This window comes from Triplophysa dalaica, chromosome 5, assembly GCF_015846415.1.
Source record: "Triplophysa dalaica isolate WHDGS20190420 chromosome 5, ASM1584641v1, whole genome shotgun sequence".
Classification (NCBI taxonomy): Eukaryota; Metazoa; Chordata; class Actinopteri; order Cypriniformes; family Nemacheilidae; genus Triplophysa; species Triplophysa dalaica.
In genome coordinates, this window is record NC_079546.1 from 27,680,578 (window position 1) to 27,695,235 (window position 14,658).

At 42.7% G+C, this 14,658-nt stretch overlaps 5 protein-coding genes and 1 long non-coding RNA gene across 7 annotated transcripts in view; 5 read left to right on the forward strand and 1 right to left on the reverse strand.

Moving 5' to 3' along the window:
• The window catches only part of LOC130420701 (uncharacterized), a 254,668-nt gene extending 245,965 nt beyond the window's left edge, over positions 1-8,703 (forward strand). Inside the window, exons 3-4 of the mRNA XM_056748192.1 lie at positions 7,231-7,564; positions 8,388-8,703. Coding sequence (XP_056604170.1) covers positions 7,231-7,564; positions 8,388-8,703 — 650 coding nt within the window. The remainder of the gene's footprint in view (positions 1-7,230; positions 7,565-8,387) is intronic.
• On the reverse strand, positions 459-845 carry LOC130420754 (histone H2A-like). The gene has a single exon (XM_056748267.1). The coding sequence runs from the start codon at positions 843-845 to the stop codon at positions 459-461; it is 387 nt and encodes a 128-aa protein (XP_056604245.1).
• LOC130420720 (histone H1-like) lies at positions 4,883-5,577 on the forward strand. 2 transcript variants are annotated; one of them, XM_056748229.1, is made up of 2 exons: positions 4,883-5,316; positions 5,365-5,577. In XM_056748229.1, the coding sequence occupies exons 1-2, from the start codon at positions 4,939-4,941 to the stop codon at positions 5,575-5,577; spliced, it is 591 nt and encodes a 196-aa protein (XP_056604207.1). In that variant the 5' UTR covers positions 4,883-4,938. The 2 variants fall into 2 exon arrangements, with proteins under 2 accessions (XP_056604207.1, XP_056604206.1); XM_056748228.1 differs by having other exon boundaries at positions 4,883-5,577.
• Positions 6,189-6,575, forward strand: LOC130420768 (histone H2A-like). The gene has a single exon (XM_056748282.1). The coding sequence runs from the start codon at positions 6,189-6,191 to the stop codon at positions 6,573-6,575; it is 387 nt and encodes a 128-aa protein (XP_056604260.1).
• Positions 8,704-9,371: 668 nt separating the features above from the next.
• Positions 9,372-9,738, forward strand: LOC130421446 (histone H2B-like; the record flags this gene model as incomplete). Its single annotated transcript, XM_056749325.1, has 1 exon — positions 9,372-9,738. A coding segment is annotated over exon 1 (363 nt), but the record flags the coding sequence as incomplete, so codon positions are not given.
• A 1,659-nt stretch (positions 9,739-11,397) lies between these two features.
• On the forward strand, positions 11,398-12,675 carry LOC130421452 (uncharacterized). The gene is made up of 4 exons (XR_008906814.1): positions 11,398-11,530; positions 11,791-11,842; positions 12,201-12,332; positions 12,546-12,675. It is a non-coding gene; the product is annotated as an uncharacterized LOC130421452 (long non-coding RNA).
• The last annotated feature ends 1,983 nt before the right edge of the window (positions 12,676-14,658 follow it).

Below are 14,658 nucleotides of genomic sequence, written 5' to 3' on the forward strand. Positions count from 1 at the left end.
TTAGCGCCATGCTCTTCTAATCTAGACGAGTACAACATAATCTACAAATAAGCGTGACTTTTAAGTTTATCTTTATTTTAGAAATTTGCACCTTAACATAATATTTCTACACATCGCATCATGAGTTCAGCATGAACACATTTACTGACACAAGCGCTCAACTTCTATTTACGAGAGCCGGTTATACATTACTCGAGACTACAAATATTCTTCAGCTGTTTGACTGAACATTTGATTAGTCGCTTCAGATAAAACAACGTGATAAGTGTAAACGAGTACAAGTAAACTCTCAAGAGCAGTAATATTAATATCAAATACAGGTTTATGAATTGAAAGCAGAATGTGCACATTTAGTTTGTAATTAACCGGCAGGGAGACACAGGAATCACATCGTTCTTTTATCGGAGAAGTGTGTGGCTCTTAAAAGAGCCTTTGGTTTGAAACGAACTGTCGCCCGTTTACTTGGTCTTGGCGGGCTTCTCGGTCTTCTTTGGCAACAGCACGGCCTGGATGTTGGGCAGAACGCCGCCCTGAGCGATGGTCACTCTGCCCAAAAGCTTGTTCAGCTCCTCGTCGTTGCGCACCGCCAGCTGCAGGTGACGGGGGATGATGCGAGTCTTCTTGTTGTCACGAGCAGCGTTTCCGGCCAACTCGAGGATCTCAGCGGTCAGGTACTCGAGCACGGCGGCCAGATACACTGGGGCACCAGCACCCACACGATGCGCATAGTTGCCTTTACGGAGGAGTCTGTGGACGCGGCCCACGGGGAACTGAAGTCCTGCTCTAGAGGAGCGAGTCTTGGCCTTAGCTCTCGCTTTGCCGCCGGTTTTGCCTCTGCCGCTCATTTTCTTCAGCTGTGGTAGTTTACTTACTCTGTGAGAAAGAAAGATGAAGCCTCTGCGCTGCAGTTCTCAAAATTTCTACCCGTCTCTCTGTCGACTATTGGTCGGAGTCGGTAATACTTTTAAACCAATCACTCAACTTCCCTCCAAACTCAAAGCCCAACCCCCTCTTTCTCATCTCCTCACAGATGCTGTGTGACGCACAACAGTTTTGATATAATGAACAAACTTAAAGTGATAGTTCATCCAAAATTAAACAAATCTGTCTTTATTTACTTACCATCAGATTGTTCCAAAACTAACACTAAGCTAAACACAAAGAATGCTTTTTGGAAGAATTTGAGTATCCAAACAGATCTCATCCCCCATTTGCTGCCATAGGACATCAAATAAATACAATGGGAGTCATAGGGGATGAAATCTGTTTGGTTAGCGACATTCTTCCAAATCTCTTCCTTCATGTTCATAAGAACAAAGATATTTAAACTGGACAAACAACCTGTGGTTGAGTAAATGATAACAGACTATTAATTTTTGGGGTGAATAATCACTTTATGTTACATCTCTTCTTCTCATACAGGAAAGTATTTCCTGATTATCATTTAAAGTTTAATTAACTCTGTCACATGTTTACACTTCTGCAATCTCAAGGATGTGAAGTTAATTGAATATGGTAATATTAGTTGTGTTCTTTAAAAATTTAAATGTACAATATTTGTCATGACAATAAAGAAATTGCACTACATTATTTTCTTATCAACACACACTAAAGAGGAAATTCAATCTAATGTCACACATCACTCCTCTCTTCATTCGGTTACATTGACTCCTGTAGTCGCTCTCATCAAACTCAAAGCTCTGCTCTCGGCCTGCAAGACCACCACTGGTTCTGCAGCTCCATATCTTCACTCGCTCATACAGACTTATGTACCCGTCAGATCCCTGCGCTCTGCACATGAACCACGTCTTGTGATGTGATCACAAAAAGGTCAAAAATCTCTCTCACTCATCTTCTGTGGATCTGTTCCACATGTGTGTAATGATCTGACCGCTAATTCAAGATCATCAGATTCTGTGTCTGTCTTTAAGAATCATCTGAAAACACATCTCATCTGCCAACACCTCAAACACTTAATTCATCATTCATTTGTATTTTTTTCCACATTTAGAAAAAGGCCACTGTGGACCAGGTTGTGACTGAAAAAATCTAAACAATAAAATAAAAAATATTATTTATCTGCTATAAACCTGTTATATACATCCTCAATCATTATTTGCATGAAATTTGCAGAAATTTATTTTATCATCAACTACTTGAGGTTTCTATAAGATGCTTTTTAAACAACACTTTTCATCTGAGCTTTTATTGGTTGCTCTATTTCATTATTTAGTCAAAGTCATCCATTTCAAAAACCTTTTTATATATATATACAAATATATTAGTTGACAATGAAGACATTTAAATTAGCACATTTCCTGTCTATGTATAATTTCAGACATTTAAGCACCTTCAGATTCAGATTGTGACAGTATAGTGACTGAATAAAGCAGTTTAATTAATAAAAGATTAATCTTTAAAACAAGTCAGTTTACAGTCATGGCCAAAATTGTTGACACCCCTGAATTTTTTCCAGAAAATCAAGTATTTCCCACATAAAGGTATTGCATTAACACATGTTTAACTATACACATGTTTATTCCCTTAGTGTGTATTGGAACAAAGCAAAAAAAAAGGAGGGAAAAGCAAATTTGACAATGTCACACAAAACCCTTTCAAAATAGTGGATAAATAAGATTGTTTCAAGCATGTGATGCTCCTTTAAATTCACCTGGGGCAAGTCACAGGTGTGGGCAATAAAAAAAATCACACCTGAAAGCAGACAAAATGGGGAGAAGTTGACTTGGTCATGGCATTGTGTGTCTGTGTGTGCCACACTAAGCATGGACAGCAGAAAGAGGAGAAGTGAACTGTCTGAGGACTTGAGAAACAAAATTGTGGAAACATATCAACAATCTCAAGGTTACAAGTCCATCTCCAGAGATCTAGATGTTCCTTTGTCCACAGTGTGCAACATTATCAAGAAGTTTGCAACCCATGGCACTGTTGCTAATCTCCCTGGACGTGGACGGAAGAGAAAAATTGATGAAAGGTTGCAACGCAGGATAGTCCGGATGGTGGATAAGCAGCCCCAAACAAGTTTCAAAGAAATTAAATCTGTCCTGCAAGCTCAGGGTGCATCAGTGTCAGCGCGAACTATCCGTCAACATTTACATGAAATGAAACGCTATGGCAGGAGACCCAGGAGGACCCCACTGCTGACACGGAGACATAAAAAAAGCAAGACTACAGTTTGACAAAATGTACTTGAGTAAGCCAAAGCCTTCTGGGAAATTCGTCTTGTGGACAGATGAGACCAAGATAAAGCTTTTTGGTAAAGCACGTCATTCTACTATTTACAGAAAACGGAATGAGGCCTACAAAGAAAATAACACAGTTCCTACAGTCAAATATGGTGGTTCAAAGATGTTTTGGGGTTGTTTTGTGCATGAAATCTGAGGATTACCAAAGGATTTTGGGTCGCAATGTGGGGCTCAGTGTCAGAAAGCTGGGTTTGCGTCCGAGATCGTGGGTCTTCCAGCTGGACAATGACCCCAAACATACTTCAGAACTCTCCAGCGCTTTGTTGCCATCCATTTCTGGGTGCTTTTTGACGTGGCCAGCAAAGAGTCCAGATCTAAATCCTATTGAACACCTGTGGAGAGATCTTAAAATTGCTGTTGGGAAAACGCGCCCTTCCAATATGAGAGACCAGAAGCGGTTTGCAAAGGAAGAGTGGTCCAAAATACCAGATGATAGGTGTAAGAAGTTTATTGATGGTTATAGGAAGCGATTGATTTCAGTTATTTGTTCCAAAGGGTGTGCAAACACATTAAGTTAAGGGTGCCAATAATTTTGTCCAGCACATTTTTGTAGTTTTGTGTGACATTTGTCAAATTCGCTTTTTTCCCTCCTTTTTTTTGTTTTGTTCCTATACACACAATGGGAATAAACATGTGTTAATGTAATAGTTTTCTGTGAGAAATACTTGATTTTCTGGAAAAATGTCAGGGGTGTCAACAATTTTGGCCATGACTGTATGCCAAAGACATCAAGACAGGACCGATTCACAGTTTTCTTTTACAGACAGACTCATAATTTAAAGTTAAGAGTACTTGTGTTCAATATGTCTGCAAAAAAAAACAAAAAACAGAATTTACAGAAGATAAAACACTAAATAAAATTACAATAATAACTGTTTTAACGTTTCAATCAATCAGAACCCAAGACTGACTGCAATTAGATTACTTGTCTGTAAGAAAAAAAGAAATAGATAAATACAACACAAACAGTAATTTTTCCATCTCTAGAAAACACACACACACACACACAAAAATTTAGATCATTCGATATATGAGCGGTTTCATGTCAATACTGGCTAAAAAGGTTTAGTTTTTATTATGTTTAATCCATATTTATTATCCGTTCTATCGTTTCGTCAGTCTGAATATAACACATTTACACATCAGTAACACAAACAGCGTTGTGTCATTCACACAAATACCTCGAGAGTGTTCGTGTGTTTCAATCTGATCAAAACAACTTCTGTGTGCAACACTTTACAAGTCCCTGAATGACATTAACTTAACTCAAGTCATTTATTACATGTATGTTAAATAAACAGAAAACATGTTTAATGTTTCATCAATGTTTACACAAACAAATCACATGAAATTCATGCGCAGCTTTTCTCCAGAGATCGATGCTGGTCGTGTTTTTAATGTAACAGTGAAATAATAAACCCTTTACTGTCGTGTAGTTTAGTGTCTGAATAAAGCTCTGGATCTCTGCTCTGTGTTCACGCTGGTTTTACTCCGTCAAATGATTTTAAAACTCTGATATTTACTTAAAATGTCGCAGGAGAAAACACAAGAGTTTGCGGCTCACAGAGGCACTGACAGGTCGAGCTGAGTCTATATGGTTCTCATGTAGTGTTTAAGAGCGCAGCGCCGCATTATTGATCAACTGTAGTGTGACAGTACAGATCTGAACAGAGAAATGGCAGAAACCGCTCCAGCTCCAGCAGCCCCGCCGGCGAAAGCGCCCAAGAAGAAATCTGCAGCCAAACCCAAGACAGCGGGTCCAGGCGCGAGTGATCTCATCGTTAAAGCCGTGACGGCCTCCAAGGAGAGAAACGGTGTGTCTCTGGCCGCCCTGAAGAAAGCTCTCACCGCCGGCGGATACGATGTGGAGAAGAACAACTCCCGCGTCAAGCTCGCCATCAAGAGCCTCGTGACTAAAGGCACGCTGGTCCAGACTAAAGGAACCGGAGCTTCAGGATCTTTCAAACTCAACAAAAAACAAGTCGAGACTAAGAAGCCAGCGAAGAAAGCCGCTCCTAAAGCAAAGAAGCCCGCAGTGAAGAAGCCCGCCGCTGCTGCAAAGAAGCCGAAGACCGCAGCGGCGAAGAAGACCGCCGCCAAGAAATCTCCCAAGAAGGTCAAGAAACCTGCCGCCACCGCCGCTAAAAAGGCAACGAAGAGCCCCAAGAAGGCGAAGAAGCCAGCGGCCCCCAAGAAAGCAGCCAAGAGTCCGAAGAAAGCCGCTAAAAGCCCCAAGAAGGTCAAGGCTGCAAAACCCAAGACGACAAAGCCCAAAGCAGCGAAGCCTAAAAGGGCCGCCCCGAAAAAGAAGTAAATTACTTCTCCAGACTTTCTATTACAAAAGGCTCTTTTAAGAGCCACCACCAGCCCACTAAAGAGTTGTGTTTCAGACATATGTTGATATTATGGTTGTGTTCTTACATTTACGCATTTGTCTGACGATTTCATCCAAAGCGACTTACGTTTCACTATCCTATACATTCATATAAAGGTATCTGGGATCGAACCCACAACCTTACTCTTACCACTGAGCAGTGAGAAATGTGGTTCAAATTAAGAACAGAAGTTATGATCGTCAGAGCATTTTAATTCATAATCGGCGCAACATCTGAAGTTGTGTTTCAGTATAAATGTTTGCTTTTGTTCATATTGTTGTTTTCCAATAGACGAGTCTAAAAATACCTCAAATATAAGATTTAATGTAGTGAAAGGTCACGTGACCAAAAACTGAAACAAAACCAGACAAACGGGAAGAAATGGGCGGGCTTAGGCGTTTGGAGGGAAGTTCAATGATTGGTTTGTACTTTTCACAGACTCCAACCAATAAGCGAACGACAGGCACGTATAACAGCTGAAATCCACAATCTCCATCTCACATTTCTTTCGTCTTCCTTTAGTCGTGAAGATTTTATATCTTAAGCAACAATGAGTGGAAGAGGTAAAACCGGCGGCAAATCAAGAGCAAAGGCCAAGACTAGGTCATCCAGAGCGGGTCTTCAGTTTCCCGTCGGCCGTGTTCACAGGCTACTTCGCAAAGGTAATTACGCACATCGCGTCGGTGCCGGAGCTCCAGTGTATCTAGCCGCTGTCCTCGAGTATCTCACCGCTGAGATCCTGGAGTTGGCCGGAAATGCCGCTCGGGACAACAAGAAGAGTCGGATCATTCCCCGCCATCTACAGCTGGCCGTGCGTAACGACGAGGAGTTGAACAGACTTCTGGGCGGCGTGACCATCGCTCAGGGCGGTGTGTTGCCCAACATCCAGGCGGTCTTACTGCCCAAGAAGACCGACAAACCCGCTAAGACCAAGTAAACGGGGGACAGTTCTTTACCAACCAAAGGCTCTTTTAAGAGCCACCCACATTATCACTGAGAGAGCGACGAGGATTCTGTTTTAATCCATATAATTATTATATTAATGCTTTATCATAGACCTGCTATAAATGAACTCTCATTCTACGGATCAGTATGTGAGACACCTGCCCCAAGTGTTGTATAAGATATGCTTCTGTTTACTCGTACGTAGCAGTAGCAACGGATTTCTGTAAATAAAACGCGCGGGAAAGCCGAACTTTTCTGTCCTTAAAAAACTTAGTTGCTTCGCTTGTGATTTAACGTAAAGGATTATTTTAATTTGATTTGTAGATGAAGAACTTTCTATCTGAACTTTGTTAAACAGCAACGTGCAAATGTCTGATCCGAGGAATACTACACGAGTATTAAATAAAGAGATAAAGAGAAATTATATGATGATCTTGTCTTGTGTCCGTGACGCGAGATTTAAACGCAATGTCCCGCCAGTTTCATTTGAACTCATATCGCGCGGCCATTGGCTCATTGTCTCGATGTGACGTCACACATCAGCCAATCCAGTGTCTCAGTGCCCTTGACGCGCTGCCCTTTCTAGCCTTTATAAGCAGGTACACAGACTCTACAGATATACTCTGTACGGAACGCAGGAGATTCAGCAGCAATGGCAAGAACCAAGCAGACCGCTCGTAAGTCCACCGGTGGCAAAGCCCCCAGGAAGCAGCTCGCCACCAAAGCCGCCCGTAAGAGCGCTCCCGCCACCGGCGGCGTGAAGAAGCCTCATCGTTACAGGCCCGGAACCGTGGCTCTGAGAGAGATCCGCCGCTACCAGAAGTCCACCGAGCTGCTCATCCGCAAACTGCCTTTCCAGCGCCTGGTGAGAGAGATCGCTCAGGACTTCAAGACGGATCTGCGCTTCCAGAGCTCCGCCGTCATGGCTCTGCAGGAGTCCAGCGAGGCTTATCTGGTCGGTCTGTTCGAGGACACAAACTTGTGCGCCATCCACGCTAAGAGGGTCACCATCATGCCCAAAGACATTCAGCTGGCCCGCCGCATCCGCGGAGAGCGCGCTTAAGTCCCGCTTAAATAACAACTCAACGGCTCTTTTAAGAGCCACCACATCAACTGAACGACACGATTTCCACCGTTTTTCACAAACATAAATAGTAACGCAAGTTGTCAATGATGAATATTATTGTTTAACATGATTGCTCAATATTAATGATGATCATTATTATCAGTGTCTCTCTAATCAGCAGATATCTCGTCTGTTTATTCTTCCATTAGTCGGCGCTAAATTCTTAGGGGCGTCTGATCACATGTCAACTACACTCTTCCTCAAACACACTTTTACTCAATTTGCTAGAAGACAAAAACGAAGCAAATTATGGCTAGTGGTCGTCTATCATTTCTAACTAATCTATAATTTTCTGAAAATCAGCTTAAAGCGCTAGTTCACCCAAAAATTCAACCATTTACCTTAATTTTCAATGTTCTGTTAATATTAGCAATTTTCAGTATCATCCACTACTATAGTATTACAAATATTTCTGCTGAACACAAAGTGAGATATTTTGAAGTATGATGACACAATTGTTTAGTTTCTTAGAAAATCTTAAACATCGTGATTTTTTTAAGTTACATTATAAAGAGATTTACTGAAAGCATTGGGAGGGCAGAAGCGCGAAGAAAAAGCGTGTAAATGACGTGGCTGGTCCCGCCCTCATGCGCGTGTTTCTACTGGGTCCTATAAGCACATGTTTAAGTCCTTCGTTCACGGATCTAATCATTGTTGCACTGTACTCACTGAATTAAGCATCATGTCTGGAAGAGGTAAAGGCGGAAAGGGACTCGGAAAAGGAGGCGCGAAGCGTCATCGTAAAGTGTTGCGTGATAACATCCAGGGCATCACCAAGCCCGCCATCCGTCGTCTCGCCCGTCGCGGCGGAGTGAAACGTATCTCCGGTCTGATCTACGAGGAGACTCGCGGTGTCCTGAAGGTGTTTCTGGAGAACGTTATCCGTGACGCCGTCACCTACACCGAGCACGCCAAGAGAAAGACCGTCACCGCCATGGACGTCGTGTACGCGCTGAAACGACAGGGACGCACTCTGTACGGCTTCGGAGGTTAAACGCGTTTATTCTGAAGTAAAACATTGAACACAACGGCTCTTTTAAGAGCCAACCACTGTCTCACTCGAGGAGTTTAATTTCAGAAGTTATTTCATATCAAACGATATGCTGTGAAAGTCCCTTTTTATTATCCCGGTTCTGTTTCTGAGATCTCGTTCTTTATTAACTGATGAGATTAATATGTTGTGTTAAACGCTTCTCTCGCGAAGAAGAAGAAGAAGAAACTCCATATCAACTATATAAACGTAAACACGCCCAAAGCTTGTGAATAAATCATAAAAGGGTGAAATTATTTTCTGCTCGAACTCTTTAAGTGACTTTGATGACAGGATGACGTACTTCATTCATAATGTAGAGTTAATTCAGATATAAAGGTTATTTTTAATCAAATTCGATAAAGAGCGGGAAGTGCCAACAAAGGAAACTGAATCGCTTGTGGGAGGGTCACCTTCAAACACGAGACTGTGGGGGGGAAACGCTTTCATTGGCTCTCTATCCAACCCGTCAAACTATGAGCTGACCAATAAACACATTTTATGGGTTCGGCCGACGAAGACACGCAATCAGACAACAGGCTCCGTTACGCTAAACATTTGCATGTGAGAGTGAATAAATACCACAGCGACGAAACTCTTCAACATTCAGCATTTTCTAACTTTTGAAGAAGCATCATGCCTGAACCAGCCAAACCCGCGCCCAAGAAGGGCTCTAAAAAGGCCGTCACCAAGACCGCCGTTAAGGGAGGAAAGAAGCGCAGAAAGTCCAGGAAGGAGAGTTACGCCATCTACGTGTACAAAGTGCTCAAGCAGGTCCACCCCGACACCGGCATCTCTTCCAAGGCGATGGGCATCATGAACTCTTTCGTCAACGACATCTTCGAGCGCATCGCCGGTGAGTCGTCTCGTCTCGCGCACTACAACAAGCGCTCCACCATCACGTCGAGAGAGATCCAGACCGCCGTGCGTCTGCTGCTGCCCGGTGAACTCGCCAAACACGCCGTGTCCGAGGGCACCAAAGCCGTCACCAAGTACACCAGCTCCAAGTAAAGCGCCGCTTTCATCCGCCGCACACAAAGGCTCTTTTAAGAGCCACACACTTATTCCGCTAAAAGAGATTCTCATGTTTGGAAACATTTACTGTGTTTGTTTATTATCATTTAAATGATAACGCGACATACGGCGTTTAAAATAGCAACAAATCGTTTTATAAAGAAAACATGTTTTAAAGTAAATATAAATGTAAAGGTCTGACTTCAGTTATTGTTGCACGATTGTCGCAGAAGGTGGCGGTATTGTACCGGATATAAACTATCAGAGTTCGGTCTTCAGCTGCTTTAAGGCTGAAATACACTACAAGACTTTTGCTCAGTTTTCAGTCTGGACTTGTTACAGAAAGTCTGTGTCAGTCTGCAGATTTGATCAGTTTGTGTGTTTTTATCTGAAACTTTTATAAAGACTGAAAGTGTTTGATGTCTAGTTGAGATTCTTGTAGTGTTTTACACACATAGAGGTGTTTTATCATCACACACATTCATGTCATCTATAGTATTTATGATCAAGATCTCTCTTCACTGCTCTTGTGTTTGATCTTCATACAAAACTAAACAGTCGTGTGCAGAACTGACTCTTATTCTATAGATCTATGACGTGGAAATGTGACATAGTGAGATTATTTCATATGAAACATGTTTACATTTGATGGTTTTCCCTTTTTGGTTTAACTACAAATGTCACAGTTACACTATGGTAAAACCATGATTGATGTTCAAGTAAAAATGAACTTATGCGTTTTGTTATAATGCTTTAAGGGGTCTACAGTAAAACACAATTAGAAGTATTTTAAAAAGTCAAATGTAAACATTGTTCTGACTTGCACATAATCTTGATAATATTTATTTAATTTAAAGATGGTTTAAAGATAGACAACACTGATAAATAGACAAACAATTGAACAACTTCAAATAAACTAAACATGTCTTATTTTGATAAGATGTTTTCTCAAAACTTGAAGAGCAATTTAATGACAACTTCACTGGTTTTGCAGATATTAAATACAGTGATAAATCCAGCTACTCTTTCACTGAAAATATGAGAGATAATCCTGACAGAAAGACAGTTATATATTCAGTTTAGTTATGTTGTATTTAATTTACATTGGTGAGAGTTGAGATTCCAGCAAACACAAATTGTTTGTGTATCATTAGTATAGTGACTGACACAACTTTTCCAGAACTGCTTTTTATAACGTGTCTCTCACTGCACATGTGTGAGTTGGTAATCCTGATATAATCACACAGTGAATCAAACACAATTTTCTCATTTTACTGTTAACAAGGTTACACACTCCACTATTACCAAAGTCACCAGTTTTAAATTGAGATTTTCATATTCTATTACATTTGTATGTGTTGTTATAGTTTACACTATTTAAGAACACTGAGTATTTTAGTATCAATTAGTTTGGTGTGTTAATCTGTTGTATTTAAGGTTTACAGGCAAAATTGGATTTAAGGGCAACACCAACAAAAACCTTAAAATTTTATCCACATCCAAACTATATAATGTATATATATATATATAAATCTGAAGAGATTGCTTCAAATGTATTTAATCATATTTTTTCTGTTAGATTGCTGTATTAATCCTTCTCGTAACTGTAGACAACAAGACACGGGGCATTATGGAGAAGAGCCAGTGGGATTTGAAACATATCCATTTCCCCTCTGGCAGACTCATCCGACTAGATGGTTTTGTGGCTCGCTACCAACATATTCACACTGGTCAGCTTAAGGAATTCGAAGACTCAAAATGAGTTTTTCAAAGAAAGGTTTGCAAATTGCTTTAGGTAGTATCATTAATTATGGGATAGACCCGTGGTCAGGTGGCCAGTGTTTGATTTTTGACACTTGATGGATGTTTCAAGTGCATGGCCCATCACACATTTATGGCCAATGCGTACACTTAAAATAGCATTGATAATTTGAGGCAATGAATTTGTGTATTGAATATTATTATACACATACAATTATGTATGTGTAAATCTGTTCAAAATCATAAATAATGCTTCCAACTCCTATTTTTTTACAGTCTTTCCAAGTGGAGCTAGAAAAATGGAAGGAACATCGGCAGAAGAAAAGAGGTCAGATATGTAACACCTATTAGAAAGGCATTCCCCTTCATGAAACCAAAAATGTTATATTCTAAATTCATTAATGTGTTGTTTTTGTTCTACTGTATATTACATTATATTCTATTGTATTATTTTAAATAGTTCAATTACATAAAATCATACATCCTAACATCTATGTTTCTTAATAAGTGTAAACAAAGTTATGTTTAAAAATAGTTTTTGGACCACATATTGTCTGAACAACACTTTTGGGGAAACGTTTAGAAAGATGAAAAGTGTGTATAATATTACAACTAAACTTCACATTAAAAAACAAATAAATCAGACTACATATGATATGATCTGTTTTTACCCACAATGCTGATAGGTTCATTCTTCAGTTGTCAAGTGTCACACAGGACCAAAGAAGCATGACATGCAAGCAAAGGCAAGACCACAAAAGGACATATCTGAAAGAACTGAGGAGCGATCAGAAAATGCAGGTTGCCTACATCATCAAGTAAGGAGGGTTTTTGTTATACTTAATGTGGAAGTTCAGTTACACCTAAAATGAAACGACTAAAAAAAGTATATTTTATGCAGAAAGAAGCTCAAGGGGGCTAATTATTTATTATTTATTAACCAAATGGAGAGATTACACATAGCAATGTGTTATTTAATATATCTTATGTTTAAGAATGTGTCATGTTTGGTTTACATGCATGACCTACAGATCTCTTCCTTGTGGAAATGTGGAGATACAGAGATTGTAGTTTCTGTAATTCCTACAAAAACAGAAGGACAATCTATGGTAATCCACCACAGTGAGTTCCATACACTTCGGCCACACCAATGGCTAGTAGGCGAGGTAAAGTTGGAATTTAATTTTCATACTTGCGTAGTTCAATAAAGGAATACATGCTGAAATTTGTTCAAAACATGTCATGATTATCATATGAGCTCATAAAAAACAGTTACTAGTGAACATGTGGTTCCCCTTCAGTCGGTCTCTCGACGTTGTGTTGAGAGACAGACTGGGGTTTGATTCTGAGAACCTATCATCTCCGAGATAAAACTAAAACGCCAATGGGGATTGGCCAATGGCCCGCCCACGCCAGTCTCCGCCCCGTACATACGGGTATAAAAGGAAGATGGCGGCGGTCATTCATCATCCTTTGTTCTTCGGAACCTTCTCGGCGTATATGACGAGTTTATCTTTTCGAGTTCCTGCTGGATTTATGACGCAGAGCAGCGGACTTCTCCCTTCAGACGGCGGATCCCCCTCGGCGAGCGATCTCTTTCCTGTCGACGGCGGATTTCTCCTCCGGAGCGCAGACTTCAACTGCACGTCTCGGCAGCGAGCTGCAGATCTAAAAGAACAGGTCCTTTTCAGGACCAATATTTCTCACAGTTTCCACTCTCATCCAGGAGGGAGGACGGACACAGCGTCTGCCCCGGGTGTTGGGTTTCCAGCACGCTGGGGCGGCCGTTGTGGATCAGTTCTGTCCGCACTGCGGGCGGTGTATGATTCAGACGTTGCGTCACGGGCGGCTGTGTTCCCACGGGACTCAGCCGCCAACTCGCTGCTTCCCGTTTCGTGACGGCATTGGCTACGGCCCTGCCGTCCGCGGCGGGGAGGGGCGAGGGTGATGTGAGCGTGTGAACGTCTTCGTCAGCCATTGGCTGGCGGATCGTTCGCACCTCGCCTCGTCTGACCGTTCCCCAAGAGACGGTCCCACCGTCTTGTTCCTACACCACGCACCGGAAACGATGTGTGGTGATGATGAGATGCTGCAAGCTGTGTTCTTGGGTATGACAGACCCATCTTCGGGTCTGACGGGCACGACGCCTATACTGCACGTATGGTTTGTCCTCAGGTGTGCGGGCACAGCGGCTACGTTCTCCGGAATGTTGCCGCAACCCTGTCTGTTCCCTGTGCGTGACCTTCGCCACGGCGAGGTTGAACGCTTTGGCGAACGACGGGGGTGATCAGGGATTACCGTGTTTGTTACTCCGCCAGCTTCGGCTCGCGGGTCATTCATGCCCCAACACGCTCACCTGGCTCGTCCCCGATGGGCGGTGGTAACCGTCCCATATCGGATCAAGATCCGACAACGTGCTCTGTTATAACATCTGATAGCTACCTCCGTTCATCAGATGCGAAGCCCCTTGGAGCTCCCGCCTTCGGGAGGTCGAGCCCAAGAAGTGGCAACGCAGAGATGACTGCCGTGCTTCCCCGGGCGGAGATGCACGTTGAGATCACTAGACGTGGAGTATGCCGTTCGCGGCTTGCTCCTGTCTGATGTGAAGCCCCTTAGAGCTCCCGCCTCTGGGCGGTCGAGCTCAGGAGGCAACGCAAAAGTGAGGGCCGTGCTTCCCCGGAGATCCACGTGGCGACCATCTATGGATGCTAAGGTCCTGCGCACAGCCTGCCCTCCATCAGCCCCGCCTCCCCGCGGTGGCCCCTTTGATACTGGGCCCTCCAAGGATGGCCCGTCAGAGATGTGGAGCCACGCAGGAGGAGGCCTCTACCCTGTTGGGTAACCGCCTCAGGGCGGCCCTGACAGGAGAGCCGTAGAGATGGAGAGTACACTCTCTCTCCGGGCTTCCCCCTGTGATATAGCTGCCTTCTGCAATCTCCACGTGACGTTGCGTTGGCCGGCGGTATTACTAAGCAGGTAAGTAGGCAGAGCAGTCAAACCTCTCCGGGGTCTCACCCTGTGTAAAGTGACAGCTCTGTCAGCCACTAACCAGCCTCCCTGGCACAGTGAAGCAGATCATCCTCCGGTTTCGTACAGCACCTGCCGTTACGAAGGGCTAGAGGACGATCCATCTCGGTTATGTGA